The sequence below is a fragment of the Sceloporus occidentalis genome, unplaced genomic scaffold (genome assembly GCF_023333645.1).
Source record: "Sceloporus occidentalis isolate IW3139 unplaced genomic scaffold, rSceOcc1.0.p SCAF_4, whole genome shotgun sequence".
In the NCBI taxonomy this organism is placed as follows: domain Eukaryota; kingdom Metazoa; phylum Chordata; class Lepidosauria; order Squamata; family Phrynosomatidae; genus Sceloporus; species Sceloporus occidentalis.
Genome location: NW_028316984.1, coordinates 104,458,394 through 104,480,680, shown reverse-complemented (window position 1 = coordinate 104,480,680; position 22,287 = coordinate 104,458,394). Strand labels below are relative to the sequence as shown.

The following is a 22,287-nucleotide window of genomic DNA, read 5'->3' as shown; positions in this document are numbered from 1 at the left end:
TTTTCTGCTGCTCCAGAGAACAGGACCCGGAACAATGGATGCAAGCTACAGGAAAAGAGATTCCACCTCAACATTAGGAGGAACTTCCTGACAGTAAGGGCTGTTAGACAGTGGAACACACTCCCTTGGAGGGTGACAGTCTCCTTCCTTAGAGGTCTTTAAGCAGAGGCTGGATGGCCATCTGTTGGGGATGCTTTGACTGAGACTTCGTGCATGGCAGGGGTTGGACTAGATGGCCCTTGCGGTCTCTTCCAACTTTACGATTCTATGATTCTAAGACTGTTGGTGGTTATCACATCATTATCTGTTGTTATCTGCCAGACGGCTTGCCCCAGAGAATTCTCCTGTTTCCCCAGGGGGTCCCACTTGTATTTTTGCAAACATGACTGGAGGGCCTAGATACCCTAAAGAAGTGATACTCAAACTTTTACCCTTGGCACTCTCCTTTACGTGTAGACAACATGTGGACGTCACATCCCTCAGCTTGATGTAGTATACAAATAAAAATATTTTGTTTATTTAGTGTGTGTATTCTTATTTGCACATTCATGTATATTTATATTTTAACATTTTATAAGGAAATAACTTTCCAATTAGAACAGTTTTATGTAACTAAATTCAATATTTAATGCATGTATAAGTTTTACACATTAAAAGGTTTCAGAAGAGGAGGAGGAATCTGGGTCTTGCGTCTGTTTTGAGCAACTCTTGTGCCCCCAGGGGTCCCACCCCACTGTTTGAGAACCTCTCATTTCTTGACTACCATCTCCCTTCTGAACACTGCTTGATCCAAGGTACAAGAAATCTTTAAGTATTTTGATTTCCTCATTGTCTAGTTTGCATTTATATAGGTCTTCCACTGTCATTATTTTTGTTTTATGGTCAGCAGCAGGTGTATCTTGGCATTTTCTTCCTTGACTTTCCTCAGTAATTGTTCCAAGTCCATGATGTTTTCCACTAGTAATATGGTGTCATCCATATAACTTAGCTTGTTGATGTTCCTTTCTCCTATCATCACTTCTCCTTCTTCTAAGTCTAATTCTGCTCTTCGTAAATGATGTTTCTGTGTACAATTTGAACAAGTAGGGTGATAGAACGCAACCTTGCCTGACCTCTTTGTCTATTGGGAACCATTCTGTTTCTCCATATTCTATTCTAACAGTGGCCTCTTGTCTTGAGTATAGCTTTCTCAGAACTATCAAATGTAGTGGCACCTCTATGTCTTTAAGAGCATTCCATAGCTTTTCATGATCGATGCAGTCAAAGGCTTTGCTATAGTCTATAAAACATGCTGATTTTCTTTTGGAATCCCTTAGCCAAGGGATGGCACCTTATTTCTGATAAATGATTAAACCCTTATCACTGCCACCACTTTCCCCTACAGTTCACCATTTCTTGTTTTTAGATCATGTTGAGGAATTGCTGAGATATATTCACATATACTTGTTTAGTCAATCCTTTAATAAAGAACATTGACAGCTGGATTCTCTAGCTGACCTTGAATTTTAAAGATAAGCACCACCATTTTGTGACACATCCCATTGGCTTCTTAAAATTGTAGAGATTAATCAATTAACATTAATGTTCACAGAATTAAGACATTTACTGTGGTTATGCATATAGTTTCTTTTAAATTTGCTGAGATTTTATTATTTAACATATCTATAGAAAAAGATCTAGCAAAAGCTTTTATATGTATGAAGTGTGATTTGATTTTAAAAATTAGCAAATGTCACAATACATGTATTGGAAGGCTATAAATATGCTGCTGACTAGACTTTAGCTATAAAACCCCTCTAATATGTTATGCTTTCTATCCCATAATTCTGATATTTATTGACTTTATAGCTGCAGTGTGAGAGGAAGAGCTAAACCAGAAAAGAGCAGATCTTATTGTAAGCTACTTTGCATATTGCCAGTTGACTATAAATTTAGATCTGTCTTTGACTCAGTCCAGCAGGCACTGGAACTGGAGAACTCAGGTAAGAAATACAAGATAGATGGAGACTAACAGCAAATTATTACATATCTCTTATTAATATAAATCTTAGATCATTAAATTGATAAGGGGCATATGTTTAGTACATATTTTGTAGACTCTATTTTGTAGCAGAATTTCTACAAAAAAGTATTGTTATCAACATTTTAACAAATTGAACTTTCGCATGATATTGGACCCCATTCCCTTGTATAATATTTTAGATTTTCCCTGTTGATTTGGGGACTTTTTCTCTACTAGTGATGTTTTGTTTTGTTTTGTGATTTGTCTTCAGTAAGATAGTAGATTATTAGCTGGATCTTAAGCAAATTCAGTTTTGCAACAATTTTTTTTAAGAGAGAAAAGAACCAATTTTCATGCTTGGTCCTTAGTAGGACTTGACTTCATAGTAAATAATTTAGTTGAAGGTTTCTCATCAGCTCAGATCTTTGTGATTGGTAACCAATGCTTTTAATTCCTGGAAACTATTCCTGAAACCATTGCCTTTTGATCTCAAATGGTGCTTTAAGTAATTGGCAATTTTTTCACTTTAAAATACACAATATTGATAAAGATGTTTTTATTTTAAGCAATCTACTAATACAGTTTTCCACATGCATGATACATTGGCACAGCTCCTTGAAAATAGTTTTGTTCTTTAACTATATTCATTTGAAATCTTACATGCTGTTTCAAATTTCAGGCCCATTTTTAGTGTGTGTGTGTGTGTGTGTGTGTGTGTGTGTGTGTGTAACATCAAGGTTGAGACTGGCTGCTAGGAACTGACCCATGTGAAGAGAATGAATTCAGCTTGCATACATCTGTTTTGCAAATAATGTTGCTGGCTTCCTGGCTCATTTGTGACAATTCTTCCCTCAGCAGTTCTTCTTTGAAATCCTAATAATATAGTTGGATTATGGGGATGTGATCTGATTGCTGTGGTTAAAATTAACTTTCATAGAATCATAGAGTCATAGGAGCGTAGAGTTGGAAGAGACCACAAGGGCCAGGTCTAGCCCAAACAATTTTGTTGCTTCAAGCAATGGAAATGTTGGCATCTCTCCCTCGCTGCACCTTCTGAATTGAACTGGATTGTCAGATGAATAGTGGCAATGAAATAGCATCACAGCAGAGGGTAGCAGACCAAATTTTAGGGGATGAGGACAGGTTGTGTGTCATACACAGTTCTGTCCTCCAGCAGAGAAGAATGGCTAGGAACCTGAGATAGAAGCTCAAGGGGCTGTTGCTGCTGACCTTCAGCATCTTTCTCCTGAAGGTGCTCCTTATTGCCTTAAGATAAGGTTAGCTCTGGTAAAATGAATTTTAGAAAACTGATTATCAAACGATCCACTGAATACAGATGAAAACAACTACTTCCACAATTTCTTATACATAGCAACTAATAGTGTGTCTAAGGACGAGACAGGAAAAGTCCATTATATAGCAGTGGTCTTTGAAACCTTTACACATTTCTTCACTATCCAAAAATGACAATATGCTGTCTCACAACACAAGAGATACAGAATAGATATCTTGTAACCGGTACAACATCCTTTGCTTGGAAGAGTCTGCAGCCTTGGGATTATAGCAGAATATTTAATTAGGCAAGAAATGTGCCCAAAACGATATGTCCATTAAAAGTTACAAAACATATCCAATCAAAGTGAAGCTCATTTGCATTCATTGGAAGTTGTGTGCAGACATCACTTGTCTTCCCCAGGACTATGAATCATTAAAAGAGAAGGAAAGAGAGAGCCACAGACTGTAGTGATGTGAAGTGGATGTATGAGAAAGAGGAGTAATGGAAAATTTTATACCTGTCCTGATAACTGTCTGCGTTTCTCCAATAAGGTGTGTCTTATGAGAATGAAAATGACAGACATAGGGCAAAATAAAGGTTTAACCTAGGGCAAACACTTAATAAACATTTCAGGGATTCAGGGACCATTCCTATGGACATGCAATATTGTATTTAAATAGGCTGGTACTACACTGTCATCGTCCCCAACATAGGTCCATAATATTGGATATGCTCTAAAAATATATACAGTGACATCAAGACTATTTGAATGCATGAGTCATTAAACTGATAACACAGTTCTGCTTTTTCAGGTTTCCACACAAGACATCAAAGCTAAGAAAAGCGGTAATGCCATGGACAAATTCCCAGTCTTCAGCGATTCCTATACTGGACCGATGTCCCAATTTTGCTACAGGGACCTTTTTGATAGCTTTCATTTGTACCCAGAGTCCTCCCACCAGTTTCCTGGTCCTGAAGATTTGTCTCTGCTTCCATTAATCCCAGAGCAGCTGACAGCTGAAAATCCCTACACCAGTCCTTGCAGTTTCCCATTTCAAGTCTTCTGTGGGAATTTTAGAAGATGTGAGTACTCCTGCAGCCCTGCTTTCATCAGAAAAAGAAATGAAAGGGAAAGGCAGAGGGTTAAGTGTGTCAATGAAGGATATGCCAAACTCAGGCATCACCTACCTGCTGAGTACTTGGACAAACGGCTCAGCAAAGTTGAAACTCTTCGAGCTGCAATTAAATACATCCGACATCTGCAGTCTGTGCTACACAATGATTCAGAGGGGAATAGCAGGGAAGCTCACCAGTCCTCCCAGGACAGATCTAGAAATGATTCAGTTCCAAAGATGTCATAATCTGTTACGGAGCAAACATAGTACCTCTATAGGTATCCAGCATGTAAGGATCAGATTAACTTGCAAGATAGACTGTGCTGGACAGTATCTTAATTTCAGCATCTTAATTTCAGTATCTTAATTGTAGGTATGAGATGAATGTTGCTAAAATGTTCAAAAGACTGAATAGCTGTAATTGTTTAAAAGATTCCAAAATATGCTCAATATATGTAGGACTGAAAGTTCGAGCAGATACAACCCAATGTATCACCTCAAGCTCTATACTTTAAATAAAGAAATATTTTAATAAAGGGATATGAATGTTCTGCTTCTTTCTGAGAATTGTATGCCACAACAAACTACAAATCCCAGGATTTCACTGCTTTCAGCCATAGCAGTTAAAGTGGTGTCAGGATGGATTATTTCTGCAGTGCAAACGGAGCCTTGGTGGGGCATTAAGAGCTCTCAGGCTGATAAATCTAAATGCAGCTCTCTAAACTGCAAACCCCAGAATTTCATAGGATGTTGCCATGGTAGAGAAAGTGGAATCATAGAACTATAACTGAGTAGTGTGAAAGGGCCCCTAGATAGATTACGTATCATCTGTGGTTTTTTGGGGTGGGGAATGAAAAATATTGCTCATTAATCCTGTTATGCCCAGATTTTAAGGGCAACCTGTTCAACCTGAGAGCGTGTAGTGGAAATCTCCCTCCCAGTAAACTTATCCACAGCAGGGCTGACACAGAGACACCAAATTTGGTTTTAGACACTATGTATGTAACATTTATTGAAATACACAGACATAGACAGATACAAGTACCAAGAGAGCTCTCACACATACCATTCACACATTACTCACACACACAGAAGGCACTTCACTGAAGCCGTTGATCAGTCGTCTTCATGAAGGCGTGGGAGCTCTGTTGCCGCGGGTCCAGAGCACACCTTTGATTTGGAAAAGTCTCTCTTTTAAGGCTTTACCACGTCCTCCGTCCTGCTGTCTTTACATGAGGACCTCTTTCTTTGACTCTGACTAACACTTCAGATCGAACAGTTCTTTGCAGTCTCTTCCTTATCAGTCTTTGTTTCTATCCAGGCTGTTCGTACAGTCCTGGATATCTTCTTCTTTACGGATAAGCAGCTACATCCAAGGTTTTGGACACGCCATCTATCGCCACATCAGCAGTTCTCAAAAAATCCTCGCCTTGCTTGCCAGGCAGCTTTCCCCATCATGCATTGCACATTCTCCATTTCGTTTGCTCCAGTAGTGCGTTTCATACACATTCATACATTTCCTTACAATCCCCATCCTCTGCTTTGTTAAAAGACCTTCTTTAGTCTCCTTGTTTTAGCACTTGGTTGGTGCTAGTAGCTTTAGAAGTAAGGTGTGCTGAAGAGAACACGGTTTTGTATCTCTTATTCAGAATTCTGGAATTTGAAATACTCCAAAATCCAAAATTGTCCACATGGGTGGCTGAGATAGCAACATCTTTGCTTTCTGATGGTTGAGTGTACACAAACTTTATTACATGCACAAAAGTATTTAAAATACAATCTATAAAATTACCTACCATCTAAGTTTATAAAGTGTATACAAAACATAAATAAAATTCATGTTTACACTTGGATCCAAGCTCCAAGATATCTCATTGTGTATATGCAAATATTCAAAAATCTGGGGGGGGGAAAACCAACCAGAATTCCAAAACACTTCAGATCCCAAGCATTTTGGATAAGGACGATTTGACCCCCACCATGTATGTGCCTGTATGCACACACACATTTGCTCTGCTGTCAGATACAAGTTCCTGTTAGCAATGGCTCTATGGCAACCTACTTAGTAATAGAAAACATCCGCTGGTATTACTCCTTTCAGCAGCAGAGAAGGACAATCTTGAAGCCAGTCCTATTCAAAGATACAAACATTTAGAGCTACAAACTCTGGTGAGTTTTTTTTTAAAAAAATATGTCTTCAGCTTTCTGAAAAATTACACAAAAGTCTAACTGAAAGCTTTATGAGTCACATTTGATTACTTTTATGTTTGAGCCTGTCCTTTTGGTAAATGAAGGATTTTAAACCCAGCAGGCATGTTTGCGATGACTTTTCTTAGCTTCTGTAGCTTTTCTACAATATCCCAATTCTGCAGGTGGAAGAATAATTGAAGCGCATACTCAGGTGACTGTGCTTCTGTCTTCATATTTTAAAGTCTGTCAACTGATTAAAATATGATAGCCTGCTTTTTAACAGATTCCTTTAAATAATTATATATCCCACTAATACCCTACTGTGGACATTTTTGGCATTCTGAAAATGTATAAAAGAAATTTTAGCCAATAACATTTCTCATAGTTAAGGCAAATAATTTAGAGATACAAAGGTTAGGCTACAATCTCATTATCACATTGAAAACAGTGGCTTTACATTTGAGCAAAATTGCATGGAATTGCAGTATACTTTTGGTTAAAACCAGCATTCCCCAACCTGTTAACTCCATCATTCCCAGGCAGCACAACTATGAGTGGGCTAGCTGGGAATGGTGAGAGTTGTAGTCCAATGCATCCAGAGGATGCCAGGTTCAGGAAAGCCTAGTTTAAGCAGTAGCTTGAATCAAATGAAGTTTTTAGTGATGAATCTTAAGGGCCCATTTATTTGACCCAGCTTCAGTTTCTGAATACATTTGTATACACTGCTGATGGTGTTTTATTACTGGGGTGTTGCTATAGCAGAAGAAAACAGTGAGTCATATTTTACATTTAAATAAACAAAGGCTACCTCACATGTCATTCAGTACTTCCATAGACAGTGTGGCATGGAGGCTTGGCCACCTCCAAACATTCAAGGAAGGTATATCGTGTGTGTGCATGCATATGCATACATTCATGCATGTGTGTTTCAGCTGCATGTATAATAGGTTTATTTCACTTGAAAGAGCATATTAGTACTACCCAGAATCCTGCTGGTGAAGTATGCTGGTGTAACAACCTGTTAGTCCAGCAGTGTATGTATGTTTTCTAGCATTGCAGAAGGAGGTATCAAGTACCACCTTATACAACGGCTCCTCTGTGCAACTACAGCTAGACAGTCCTGGGGCTCACACCATAGCCATTCATCTGACTGGGCTTGTGCAGGCAGGAAAAAAGAAAGAAAGAAAGAACAGCCACTACCCTCACAGACCTCCCAGCATGCTCCCAGCATGCTCAGTGGGGGTTCAGGAAAGCAATAACTGTTTCTTTCCCCCAGCTGTGCAACAGTAGCCAGACTGTGACCAGAAGCAGCACTGGCCAAGGATTGCTGCATAGCCAGGAACACAGCAGTGCATTGGAAGCCCAGCAGAAGAACGCTGGTGGAGATTTACTCTTTTTCAGCAAACAAGCAGAAACTATACAGGCTAAGGATTTTGTACCCTAATGAGTGCATAGTTGGTAAATGGGCCACTGGTTATCTTTTCTCAAGGAAGGACTTGTTCATTTTTCATTCCTAGGAAATGCTTTAAAAATTTCTTGGAGGAAGTCATTACAATAAGAAGCCCAAGCTTATCAGGAGGGTGCTCACTCAGCTGCCATCTCCTTTTTAATCCTGACACACCAAATCAAGTCAAATTATATAAATCTTTGAAGCGATGCAAAATTCTTTTTGCTGGCGTGACTGCTAAATCTTCAAACGTCTGGAGTGTGCTGTCACACTGCATGTCTTCTCTTTGACAGCCACAGAAAAAATCTCTTTTCACTTGTCAGTTCTGAGCCCAATGATTTCCTTGTTTTGAAAGGCTATTTATGAAAAAGCACGAGAAGGTGTTGAACAGATCAAAATATTTCTTGGTTAGAAATTACTATATTGTTTGAAAGGAAAACCTCTTGCCAAGCCTGTTTGGACAATTGAGACTTGCATACCTGCTGTATCATGAGGTACTATGTAAAAACAATCTATTTAGGAGCTACCAGTCTTTCTGGTACAGCTGGCTCTACCTCTACAGAGTGAGGTAACTCTCTCTGGCACTGAATGGTGGGAACAGGGCATAGGAATTATGTATTACTGTAGGGGTAAGAATTCTGTTGATTTACCATGCAAAATTTTTGTTTTACAATGTGCTACGCACCTTCCCTTTAAACATAAATTTAATGTATGACTACACTTACATAGCTGCTTCACACCACACATTATTTCAGTGACTCACTGACACAACATAAAATAATGTTTAAAAATCAGAAACATTTAAAATTAAAACACAGTTAAGCTGAAGCAAAGAAGAAGAAGAAGGAAGAAGAAGTAACTGAAATGGCCTGGGGAAATGAAACTGCCTTTCACTTGAGGATGGAGAAGCCATAAAGATAGTGCCAGGGGAGTCTCTGGATGATATCACATGGGAAGAATGTCTCCCAATTTCAAAAGAAAAGAAAGCAGGGCCAATTTGAAAATGAACGCTATAACGTGAATGTTTATCAAATGCACAGAAGAACACAGCGCCCACCCCAAAGCCAAAGTATGAATGCAAAATAAATTATCATATGAGTATGTACCCTTCATAGTCTAGAATTCAAATTAGCATCTCCTGCATATGCGTAGTGAGAGCAGAATCGGATCGTGATCTTTTTACATTTCTGGCGGGGCTTGCCTCCAGTTCCTGTGGTTTTGCCTTGTTTCATGTTATTTCTTCATTCATTATCTCTTATTTCACGTTATTTAGGCAATTCACCAATTCAAAACCAGTCCAAAGCAACCTTGTACTTGGTTTGAGCATTGGACTATGGCTTTAGAAGGCAGGGATCAAATCTGACTGGGTGACCTGGTGCAAGTCACACTCTCTCAGCTTCCTCAGAAAATGGCAATGGCAAACCCCGTCTGAATAAACCTACCAAGAAAACCCAAAAGGGGGGTGGGGGGTCACCAGATAGTTCTGTGTGTGAGAGAGACTGTGTCTGTGCCTTTAAGTTCCCAGCTGTGGGGGTGGGGGTGGGGAGGAGAGAAGTAGTCTGTCCCATTTGGAAGAGCTTTGCTGCCATGAAGTTGTGGGGGGCCTGGGTCCTCTCTGGTTCTAGCCTGGCCCATTCGGAGTTCCATGGAAGGCAATGGCGCTGCCTCCTCCTCGCCATGAGTCGGAAGAGGGGAAAGGGGAGGGGAAGCTGTGCAGGAACCAGAGCTGGCGACTAAGGCTACAGCCACACTGGAGAAATAACCCAGTGTGGCACTGCTTTAACTCTTTGTGGGTCAAGGCTATGGAATTCTGGGAGTTGGAGTTTGTTGTGAGCCCAGAGCGATGCCCCTGAGGGGAGGAAAACAGACCCTCATTCCCCAGGCTGCCCCACTCCATCATCCCCCAAAAGAGGAGGAATGAGGGAAGAAGAAGAACTCTTTGGGGCTAATAAAAAAAAGGGGGGGGGATATCTCTTTTTGAAGCCCCCTGGCCCTGGAGGGAGGGAGGGAGGGAGGGAGGAAGGAAGGAAGGAAGGAAGGAAGGAAGGAAGGAAGGAAGGAAGGAAAAAAGGTCCCTGAGGGGCACAAGGGGCCAGGAGCAGGGCAAGCCCCAAGCCCCTCATTTTGGGCAGAGAAAGAGCTTGCAAGATGCCTAATGGAGAGTCTTCCGCCCCCCCCCCCCCCCCCACACACACACTCTTTCCTGACAAAAACAGCTGCTTTTCTCCCGGCTGCTGAGGAAGATGTAGGAGCCCCAGAAGCCAAAACAAAAAGAGAATCATGGGAACTGTGGGGGAATACCAGGGCCACAGCAGACATGCATATCACACCAAACAACACCACATTGAATGCGAAATAGCTTGGGAATAGGATTTGTGAATTCGCTAGTTACCGAATTTACTTAATTTTGGATTGCTGTGGAATTGCGTTCGGAGTGCGTTCGGAATGCCAGCAAATGCGTGTGATAACCTTTCACTCAATAACGTGAATACCCATTATTGCGTTTGGGAAGACACTGGATTGTACTTCCAATTTCCATCATGTGATAATGGCCTCTCTGAAGAGGTTACTGTGGAAAAGGTCTTTTCTACAGTAGTCATTAATCTTACCTTATTTGGCAGGGACATACAGAAGGGGGTTTCTGAAATTTATCAGCAGCTACAGAGTACACCAATAGCAGCATGATCCCTCCTTTAATTGCCATAGTCTCATGTTATGCAACCTTGGGATTTGTAATTTTGTAAAGTATTAATACTTATTTAGTGCACTTTCCTAAACTTCAAGCATTATAACTCTGACAGAACATTATGGGTGCTTCAGAAAGCTACAAATCCCAGGTTCCATAGGATGCAGGCACAGCTTTTAAAATGATACCAAGCTGCTTAACTTGCAGGGGGGCACACTTTGCTAGGTACATAGATGTGGGGAAAATATATTTTAAATATTCTGGTTCAGAGTCTCACTTAAAATGGCTCATTTTAATGTGATTTTTTAAAGGTAAATGTGTATATAATTAGAAGAGGTGGTTTTTTTTTTAACCAGCACTTTGAACTTGGGCTGGAGGTATAGCAGTAGCTAGTTAATATCCGTAAAATGAACAATCAGTACTGGGCCAGAAAACTGCAAATCCCATGGGAACATATACAGTACAAAAAATATCAGTTCATTTGTGCCTCACAAAATGAGATAAAAGGGTATACAACCGGTTAGAGAGTGCACAATGACTAACAAATTAAAAAGGGATAATGCAGTATGCCCATTACAAAATACTAGATAATGACCAAACGCGTTTCGACATATGTGTCTTCCTCAGTGGTCATGTACAATGAAACAATCTTGGAAAGATACTTATAAGGTGTATGGGGACATCCCGTCTCTATGGGTAAGTTGTAGCTCCCAATGGACCAAATATCCTGCCTTGGGAGCTACAACTTACCCATAGAGACGGGATGTCCCCATACACCTTATAAGTATCTTTCCAAGATTGTTTCATTGTACATGACCACTGAGGAAGACACATATGTCGAAACGCGTTTGGTCATTATCTAGTATTTTGTAATGGGCATACTGCATTATCCCTTTTTAATTTGTTAGTCATTGTGCACTCTCTAACCGGTTGTATACCCTTTTATCTCATTTTGTGAGGCACAAATGAACTGATATTTTTTGTACTGTATATGTTCCCATGGGATTTGCAGTTTTCTGGCCCAGTACTGATTGTTCATTTTACGTGTATGTCTGTAGGGCGTGGCCCACAGGCTTGAATTACTTTTTATAGATCGCTAGCTTTGTATTTTAACATTTTTTTAAATACATTCATTGCATTTGAGTGCAACACACTGTTTAAATAAAATTGCCGAGTGTCCATCTCCCCTAAACTTTTTGCTCATTCACCTGCTTGTGTTTGTTTAGGGATTCACCTCCCAGCTTTTTTCCTTTGCTCTTCAAAATAAGTGTAATGTTCAAGAAAATGTATTTTTGATAATATGGTCCTCTTATATCATTGTATATGACTAGTCCATATTTATGCATCCCCCCCTTTTCTCCCCCCCCCCTTTTCTCTTTCTTTTCTTTCTTTCTCTGGTAATCATGCTTTAAAATCCAATAAAAATCATTGTAATGTGATTTATACATGATGATCCAGACAACAATCTAGCTTTCACATTTTGCAGCAGCTGCAGCCTCTATGATATTCTTAAGGGTAACACTATGTAGAGTGCATTGCAATAGTCTAGATATGAAGTTACCAGTACATAAGGTACATGAAATATCTAATGTGCCTCATGCCTTGTTTTTGGTAGGGAGGTGCTTCTGAAGGAATGGATGACTACACATGGTCCTCTTTGCCATGCCACCATCCTTGCTGTGTGATGTCAGTGGCAGCCAAACCTGTGCATGGATGCTTCGTAGGTCATCCCACTTCCACCTGCAGTTGTTCCTTCTTAGCACATCCTGCCTGTCTTGTTACACCGCACATCTCAACAAGGTAGTAAAAGATGTCTTTTGGAGTTCAAAACTCAAAGGATGAGCAAATGATAATGCAAGAAATGATAAGAACAGACTCCACACTGAAGCATCAGCTCCTGTGTGTAAATTTTAATTCAGTATTCAGTGATGGACGTTATCTCAGGGAGATTATCTCTCTGGATTTTTCAAGTGGACAGGGCACTGTCCATGCAAAAGAACTGGGACAGAAAGGAGATACTTCCTCTCTATGCAGCTTTTTACATATGAATCAGGAATCTAGTTCTTGAAAATATGGTTTTCTTGTCACACATAGCTAATCCTTATTTTAACCCCTTTCATTTCATTCAAAGATGTTTATGTCTCAGCTGCTGCCCCCATTTCCCTGAAACAACATGTGAGACAATGAAGAATTTGAAAGTGTCATTAGATACTACTGATATTCCTGTGCTGGCAAGAAGAGAATCTGATGGTTATTATTACCAAGGCACAATAATAAAAGGCATAGAGGCAAGTCATTTTATGATTTTATTGTTGTGTAGCTCATGTAGGAATCACATATGTATGTTGCATGAGGTCTTACCATGCCATTTGTGCCCATGTTGCTGACTCTCAGGGACGTAGCCAAGGGGGGGGGGTCCAAACCTCCCCTTTCCATTAGATACAATGAATGGTGTGTGCCGCTGTGCCACCGTGCCCAAGCCCCCTTATAATGGCAGCATTTAGTCTGGACCCCACCCTTCCCAAAATCCTGGCTACGTCCCTGCGACTCTGGTGTCCTAAACTTCTTTGTTTTACTGTTACCATTGCAATGGTACAACAGAAGAGAGAGCTCAAGAGAATGATTCTGCTCAAGTGTGTTCTTTTCCAACACAGTTGTAATCCCAGTAGTCTAACAAGCAACTACACTATTTGACAGACATTACTAAATTCACACAGGATGCTTCCAGGTGAGGTCTTTACTGTACAATTGCCCCAGCTTACCAAAGAATTCATAGGGTGGCTAGACACTGATGACATCCATTTGTAATTACCCCATGTTTTTAGACTATTTATGAAGCAAAAACTGTAAAGGAAGAAAAGACTGTGTAGGATGTGCTAGAAGTTATTCTTCCTCCTCCCCTGTGCTTTCTGGCACTTGGCCATTTGGAAAGCATGAATCTGTTTATTCCAGTTGTCCTTTCACAATACAAAATTATAGCATGATGATTCTACTTTAATTGCCATCCTTTGAAATTTTGGGATTTGCAATTTACGCAGAAGTGCCATTTAGAATTGTCAGCCAAATAACTCTAGGGCTTTGTCAAACTACAGCACCAGCATTTCATAGGATGTAAATATAGGTGGGTTACAGACCGCCACTTACGACGCACTCCGTGTGTGCTAGGGTTAGGAAGGGGCATGGTAGGGTTAGGAAGAGTTGCCCCTTCCTAACCGGCCCTGGCCCCAACACGCGTGGAACGCGTCGTAAATGGCGGCGCCCATCCATATGGGTGCCGCCATTTTGACGTCTTGGATGCATAGCGTCCAGACGTGTCGCAGCGGAAGTGATGCTGCGAGGGCACGCTTCGCCCCTCACAGCGCCACTTACGCGTTTTGAAAAGGAGCACCATTTTGGTGCTCCTTTTTCGCTGCGCTGGGAAGCCTCGCTGTCTGGCCGCTGGGGCTTCCCTCTGCAGCGAATGGCGGCGGCAGACCGCCCGCTTGAGGGTGGTCTGTAACGCACCATAGAAATTAAACTGGTATCATATTGCTATAATTCGGTAGTTCGAAAGGGACCCTGGTAATTGTGCCAGACTTTGCACTGCAGGATTATGTAGATCCCATATTTTTGAACTAATACAAGCAGAGAAACATCACTATTGAGTTTGTATACAATACAGAAGTCTATTTCATTACTGAGAACAAAAACATACAGAAGCAGAGCTAAATGTGCAACAGAATAATTTGAATTGATCTGACTGAAGAAAGGACGACTGTCCTCTGTTTTTAGGTCATGACTATGGTTCTTCTGCCAGAGAAATAAAACAGAATGATCATAAATTCTGGCAAAGCTTTCAAAGTCTGGGCTAGAGGGGTGGATTTGGATTTAGGCCCTTGTGATTTTGTTTGATGAGGAACACTTTCTAGCCATTTATAACAAAGGAATTTGGATGAGGTGATGTAATGGACTTTTGAGGGGAGATATTGTTGCATTTTTTTAGATTGGTGGAATGTCTGAGAGGATTTTGAATATGGTTGGTATATGATAGGTGGTTAGGAGTGAGAGATGAGTCTGTCAGAGTGAGAGGTTTAAGGATTACTTTGTTGGGTTTAGGAGTCTGAGATGTTAGGAGAGTTAAAGTCAGAAATAAAGATTAGTTAGAGTTCAGGTTAGACCTCATAGAGGTCATTAGAATATAGATTTGAAAATGAAAAATGTATTGGCTGTCCAACTTTCCATCTGCATTTGCCTTGTTTGGACTCCATATCGTATCAATACAGCTTATACAGGATATTAAGTCAGTAGGGGTTATTTCTTAGTAAAGAGGATTGATCTGATAGGCTCTCTCCTCCTCACTGGATCAAATTCTTTTTTAAATACCAATGCCAGATGTCTCTGGGGATTTGCACTATTTGGGGAGTGTCCCATCAGATATTGTGAGTAAACTAATGAACAATATTATTGCAGGAAATGTGTCAGCATGTTTATATATATATATACTTTACAATGCTAAGCCTCTGTGCACAGGAACATCAGGCTTCAATTCATTAGCTGTTAGCATGTGAAACATTGAAAACAAATATTTTGTATTTTTCTTTTTAACTCATGAGCAAGCTTCAAAGCTGTCTGTTTACCAACATCTCTGAAAGACTGGTATTCAGGATGTAACTGAAGTGACTCTGGAATGGATCCAGAATAGGTCTTTGGTAGTGCTTGATTCCTCTCACTACATACAGCACAGTGTGTGGTATAAACTTTCCCATTTTGAAATATAAGTGAAGCAGGCTGAACTCCACATGTGTACGTGTATGCTTGGGATAAAAATGCCTGGTCAGATGACTGATGTTCACAACAGGGTGGATAGTGAACAGAAACTGTAAACATGATGGATAAGACCAAGAATATCATGAATGAATGAATGAATCGAACACCACTAATTTCTATGTAGGTTTCCTCAACCACCAAGGTTGTACTGTATGTATAGATGATCTGTATCCCCATGCACCCCATTCAACTGGACAGGGACAAGATATGTAGAAAAATAGGGATATAGATGCAGCACACAAAATGCAATCTCTGAGCTACCAATGATGCTGTCAAGATAGGAATCATAGGTTCAAAACACAGAGCTTGTTTGATTAACAGGGATAGTGAACATATTTCCCTTTACAGCAGCTGGGATGGCAAATAGATTTTCCCAGCAGCAATACTGATTGATTTATTGATTGATTGGATTTATATCCTGCCTTTCTCCCCAAATGGAATTCATTTTGTTGTTCATATATTGTTGTTAGCTATTCTTATTGAAATACAGCATATTTTGGAACGGCTTGGTCCTGAATGAATAACTAAGTCCCACTAGCTTTAGAAGAAATACCAACATCTGCTGAAACTCTAAACTGTTAGGACTGATTTGTTGATATAGATCAGGAGCGTTGTCTGCATTTGTGGACTCTCTTTGGGTGGGTGGGTGTCATGATGAGCACTTACTCTTCAGGTTTTTCTGTTATAGGACTGACATCGACAGTGCCCTCAGCTTTCCCCTAACCACAACTGCTAGAAACCAGGGACTGAATGTGGAAATTTCTCCCCATAAAACATGTGCTCTGTCATTCATACTACAGTGAGAGGGGAAAAATGGAGGCATTGGCCTCCAAATAAGAATCTGTTCCCCTATGAAATTTCCCTCCAGTCAATATATTTTGAGAACCAGTGTGGTGCAGTGGTTTGAGTTGGACTAGGAGACTGGGAGACCAGGTTTCAAATTCCCACTCAGACATGGAAACCCATTGAGTAACCTTGGGCAAGTGATACCCTTTCAGCCCCAGAGAAAGGCAAAGGCAAACCTCCTCTGAACAATTGTTGCTGAGAAAAATCCATGATAGGTTTGCCTTAGGGTCATCATAAGGTGGACACAATGTAATGGCACACAACAACAATAAATTTCTAGCATTGCAAAGGGCAAGACATCGAAAGTCGTTCACACCTAGAATACTTATGCCTGCTGTGTTCCCTTTGCCTTGGTAAACTTCTATCCCCCTTTTCTTTGAATGCCTAAACTGTGTTTCTAAATGCTCAAGTGAAGTTTTAAGTTACTGCAAGGCTAAATATTTGGGGGCTGAAGAAAAATGTTGGGAGGAGACAGAATTCCTATTTGAGAAGGAAAATGTCCTAACCCCACCCCCATAGTTTTCCCCCTGGCTCCATCCTTCTAAGGGTGGAAGCCCTTATATAGTATCCTATTAGTAATTACAATTTCGCCAGTTCTTCCATGTTACACTGTTCTCCTCAGTTATACAATGACAGGGTGTTTTTTTAAAAAATAACTTCAACTGAAATGGAAGGACCCCTCTCCCCCGGAGTGCTCTTTGGTACCATCCCACCACCATTGGTATCCTGTAAATTATTCCCTTCATCTGTTCTTAACCTCTAGCAATTTCTTAAACTGTCACAGAAACTGGCTGATCATTTAGGCTTGTCATGTCCCTTGTTTTTCCCCCCTGACATCAGGGTGAGAAAAGAAAATTCCTGTTACAATTTGCCAGGCCATTTGCAGCGGGCAAAGACATAAGTGTGCAAGAGACAGCCAGCAGCGACATCCTTGAGTGTGTGACTGGAATGAGACACTCCATCATGCCAGGTGACAAAGTGCTGGCACCTTGGGAACCAGAACAGAAGCGATACGGGCCTGGCACTGTCCTCCAAGGCATTGAGACCAGGGATCCTCTGAGAGGTAAATTTATAATTAATATGTAAGTTACATCCAGGAAATATAGGCAGTTCCATCCTAAAGCAGCAATGAGTATGGTTCTTCAGTGAACTACTTAGTAGTAAATCTTATTAATAATGGGGACCAGACTTTTAAAGATCCATACAAGAGGGGCTTTTTCCTGGTGCTGGTGAGCTCTTCTCTCCTGTCACTTTCTCCCTTTTTATGATACACGTCCTTGGATTTGAGTGCACAGCAGGAACAGTCAAGTGGGATGGGAATGAGGGGAATTACAAGCCAAGCATCAGTGGCCCTTTCACACTACACAGTTATAGCACTATGATCCCACTTTAACTGCCCTGGCTGCATCCTATGGAATTCTGGGGTTTGTAGTTTGGTATTAGAGCAGCTCTTTGGTTGAGAATTCTAAACCCCCTCCCTAAACTACAAACCCCAGGATTTCCTTGGATATTGCCAAGTCAGTTAAAGTAGAATAGAGTGGCATAATTGTGTAGTGAGAAGGAGCCCCAGTGAGCGAAAGTCCTGCTTTGATGTATTTTTCTCTCTCTGCTCCACTACCTCAATATGTCATAGGCTTTCATCTTATTCTTCAAAAAATATTCTGGTACCTGGCAGTAGTAGCTAGGGTGTCACCTAGGAAGGGCATGCACTCATCTCTCCTGCTGCTCCATTGCTGGGTTTCCTCACCTGGGAGAAAGCCCAGCAACCAAGCAACCGGGAAGGGTTCGTCTTCACCTATCCTGCACCGGGAGGGGAGGAGGGCCCAACCAGGTATCACACTCCTCTGGGGTATCACCTGGTATGGTCTGCCACCCCCATGCCCCCAGCAATGCCACTCTATCTACTGTATCTATAACATCAGGGCAATTTAAAAGTAAACCTGAAACACTGCACTTGGTAGTAGCTTCATGATTGTCACCAAGCCTAGCTCATCAGTATTTTACCAGTTATGCTGGAAACAGGAGGCAGAGTCCTCTTGGAAGCTTGTGTTTGTACAACCAGCAAGTACACAAGTCTGTTTTACAGCAGTGCACAAGGAGGTCGCCAAGGTTTCCTTGTACAGTATCTTCTTCTGGGTTGCCTGCACAACAGCAACAGCAGATGCCTTCCAGGCACAGCTCTGCTCCCTGAAACTCAAGCAGCCATTGATTGGCCATGGGGCATTGAGGGACAGTCTTTCCACTGTTCCAGCTGTCAATTATCCTCCTGTGTAAAAATGGTGATGAAACTTCATGCTCTGCCAGTGCTGAAGATCTCAGCCAGACACACAGGTGTTTATCACAATGAGGTTTTTGCAGCTCAGATCCGGGGTGACTCCTGGTTCAGCTGTGCGAATTCACATTATAACGTGAATGTTTTATCACACCTGGTTGCCCTTCCGAATTGAGGGGGAATCGAATCCAAGGCAAGTCACGTGATGCGGATTCCTGCAAAGCGGAGTGAGTGCAAATTGTATTACCACACCCTTTCACATGCTCAGTGGGGGTCTGAATACATCATGACCTTGTATGTTTCTGGGGTGAAAAAGGGCGCACGTTCTTGTTCCCTGTTTCGTGTAATTGTGTGATTGCATGAATATTTGCCTCGTGAATATTTCTGTGTTTTCTTCATCCCCCTTTTTTATTTTCCCTTCCATTTCAGAAATTTCAACACACACATAGACAGATAGGCCTGCTACAGACTGCCAAAATAAAGCTGCTTCGGGTCTCTTTGGAGGTATGCTGTTTAAATGATGCATGCATCCTAAGAATCCAAAAGCTGCACCAAAGCTGCACTCCAGTGCTTAGGAATGGAGTGTGGCTTTGGCGCGACCTCCGGACTCTTAGAATCCATGCATCATTTAAATAGCATACCTCCAAAGAGACCCGAAGCAGCTTTATTTTGGTAGTCTGTAACAGGCCATAGATATACATACATATCTGTATATTCACATTCATGCATATACACACACATATATATATATTCCCAAAAAATGAGTTGCCCTGAAAGTTGCCCTGAAAATGTAAGGAACACCGAAAGGAAATGGAGGAAACTTGCAGCCCCGCATCATGCGAAATTTGCAACCCAGGGGATTTGCGGTGCTGTACCAGAGCAGAAGCAAAGTTGCATTCCACACCAGACCAATTCGGAGTGAAACCGAAGTGAACTTGAAAGCGAATTCTGTGCATTCACTTTTTTCCGAATTCATCAAAATGAAAAGTCACTTTGGATTCACTGCAGAAGCGCCATGGAAGGAGCCCCCATAGAAAGGAATCGCACATCATGTTATCGCGTGAATTCGCATCGTTGGACCCGCAATCTGAGCTGCAAAAAGCTGCAAAAACCTGTGTGATAAGGCTCTCAGGTTTCTCTTAAACCTGATTATGTAAGCTTGGTAGGGTAGAAGAAAAGAAAGGAGGAAAAGTTATAATCTTTATATAATAACATAATTTTTTGCTAAGCAAAATTGTGTCCGAGCTTCTGTGAGGCAATAATTTTTTAAAAACATACACAACTGGAATAGGTCTTTGTTCATCCCACAGACTACGCTATACAGTAATTAATGTTAACCCAGTTTGGGGAATCTACATTGATCAGTAATACTAGCTTTTCTTGACAAGAACAGCAACATTGAAATGTGGTTTACATTTATTTTCAACAGAGAGAGAAGATGAAGAAATTACAGTCAGCTTTTGGAATGGCAAGAAGGCCAAAGTCCCATTCGGTGTTGCTTTGTGGATTCCACTACACCAGTGGGAGAGGATTGTGAAGATGATCCATATGCCCCATACCGGCAGGAAACTGTTTCAAGGGCAAATCCACAGGGCTAACTGTTATATTTGTTCCCATTCTCTACTACCCTGTACATATACATGCACTTCAGGTGATCTCCAAAGGCCTCAGTGGCCCTATTGCTCTTTTATTTGCCCTTACTATAGGTGCTTTCACCATACAAGGTCATCACTTGGGTATACACAGTGTGCTTCCTGCTGCTCCCCCAAATACAGTGGTTACTGGTGGCAGCCCCCTTTGACTGAAGTAGCCAAAGAAGAATTCAGTAGACCACCTACCACACAGTTATTGGCAGTGGAAGGTTCTCCTAAAGCAGAGTCTCCTGTTGCTCTATCTGTCTCTTCTTCAAGTTCCTCAGATTCCCAAACTGATAGAAAATCATGTTTGAGCAAGAGCAGAATGGTAGATCAAGCAGTGAACACAGATTCTACCCTGTTTGATAAGCCCAAGGCGCAGGAAGTCAAAAGACCAGACTGGAAATATTGGAAAAGAAGCCACCCCAGCTCCCCTTATAAGAGCAAAGGTATACAACATTTCTCTTGATTAATCTTTCATGGAAGCTAGAATGTCAAGGACATCTGATGGTGTATCACTGGCAACACTGAGATGCCTTCTTTTGCCAAAAGCATTACAAAAGATAACATTTGGGGATTTAAACTGTGTCCTTTGCCAATATGCAGGGAGGAGGAGAGAAGATTGAAGCAAAGAAATATTGTTTTAGAATATTACAGCATAACTGCTGAAGGAGGAGCCATAATGACAAATCAATTTCCAATCCAGTTTCATATTTGAGAGAGGATTGTACTATAATTCCCAGCTTATGTTGATAAAACATACCAGTTTTATCAATTAAAACATGTGGTGTGCTATTCAATTCTATTATTCTAAATAAAAAGAAGCAGCGCAAAGTATTCATTATGGGTAAAAGACAGCATCCTACGTCTGTCACATCTTATTCCTACCACCATCATCTGGTCTATTTATGCTTGCTTGAGATGGGTTTGACATAGCCCTCCACTTTATTGTACTGCATATTATCAGGTCACACATGGCTTCCCCCACACCAGAAAAAGCTGCTTCAAGTTCAGTTATACAGTACATTAGTTTCCCCTAGTATTACAGGTTCAAAATTGGCTACTGCCAACAACAGAAATAAAATGGTTCTCAATATCCACTAAGGTTTAGTTTCAGGACCCCCCACAGATATCAAAATTCATTGATGCTCAAGTCCCATTATATACAATGGCATAGTAAAATGATGCTGCTTATATAAAATGGCAAGATCAAAGTTTGCTTTTTGGAATTAAAAAAAAAATCAATTGACAATGGAATTCATGGATGAATACTGTCAAAATAGACCAAGACCCATACAGTTGGATATGGAGAGCCAACTGTATGAAGTTTGGTCTATTACCTTGATAGTATTACCCAAACATGAGAGTGAACAATTGGAAAAAAATGTTTAAATTCCATCTCACTATTAGTAAAGGAATTATAAATTATCTGTAACAGGTGTAGGGGCAAAGGTATACACATACCGTGGCTGGCATCCCGTCAGTGACAAGCATGAACAGTCATGCTACAAATGCAGCATGATTTAGTTGCCATGCTGCAACCAACGACAGAAATGGTGGTTTTTGGACAGCAATGTTGAGTCCTGCAGTTGCAGACCACCACCATTATAGATGTGTTACACAGTGTTATTATTCTGCATGGGGATTGAGTAGTGCTGATGTAATGTATCTGTATGCAGATACATATGCTACACTAAGGGGAAGTTGGATTACAGTCAATATTTGATTTCTGCTTCTTTACTGACTTATGATAAAATATCTCTATTTCAGTTTCAGTTACAAATTATGAACATGTAGAGAGACAGTGTGGCATAGCAGTTTGAGTGTTCGACTATGACTCTGGAGGTCAGGGTTCGATTCCCAATTCAGCCATAAATCCTACAGGGTGACAGTTCCAACATTTATCTGATTCCAATTTCAACATTTTTTTTTTAATCTGGCAGGTGTATAATACCATCTATTGCTTATCTTCAAAAAGTTTTCCTTTAAATCTTGACATTTTGTAAAGGATTT

At 40.8% G+C, this 22,287-nt stretch overlaps 2 protein-coding genes and 1 long non-coding RNA gene across 3 annotated transcripts; 2 read left to right on the top strand and 1 right to left on the bottom strand.

Moving 5' to 3' along the window:
• The first annotated feature begins 1,791 nt into the window (after nt 1-1,791).
• On the top strand, nt 1,792-4,871 carry ASCL3 (achaete-scute family bHLH transcription factor 3). The gene is made up of 2 exons (XM_089521139.1): nt 1,792-1,982; nt 4,091-4,871. The coding sequence occupies exon 2, from the start codon at nt 4,133-4,135 to the stop codon at nt 4,637-4,639; it is 507 nt and encodes a 168-aa protein (XP_089377265.1). The 5' UTR covers nt 1,792-1,982; nt 4,091-4,132; the 3' UTR covers nt 4,640-4,871.
• LOC149314448 (uncharacterized) lies at nt 2,563-5,839 on the bottom strand. The gene is made up of 3 exons (XR_016280925.1): nt 5,478-5,839; nt 4,467-4,607; nt 2,563-3,286 (listed from the first exon to the last, which is right to left on the bottom strand). It is a non-coding gene; the product is annotated as an uncharacterized LOC149314448 (long non-coding RNA).
• Nucleotides 5,840-6,373: 534 nt separating this feature from the next.
• CUNH11orf16 (chromosome unknown C11orf16 homolog) lies at nt 6,374-21,024 on the top strand. Its single transcript, XM_089523103.1, has 6 exons — nt 6,374-6,385; nt 6,434-6,562; nt 12,332-12,516; nt 12,848-13,004; nt 17,209-17,431; nt 20,070-21,024. The coding sequence occupies exons 1-6, from the start codon at nt 6,374-6,376 to the stop codon at nt 20,741-20,743; spliced, it is 1,380 nt and encodes a 459-aa protein (XP_089379229.1). The 3' UTR covers nt 20,744-21,024.
• Nucleotides 21,025-22,287: the final 1,263 nt, after the last annotated feature.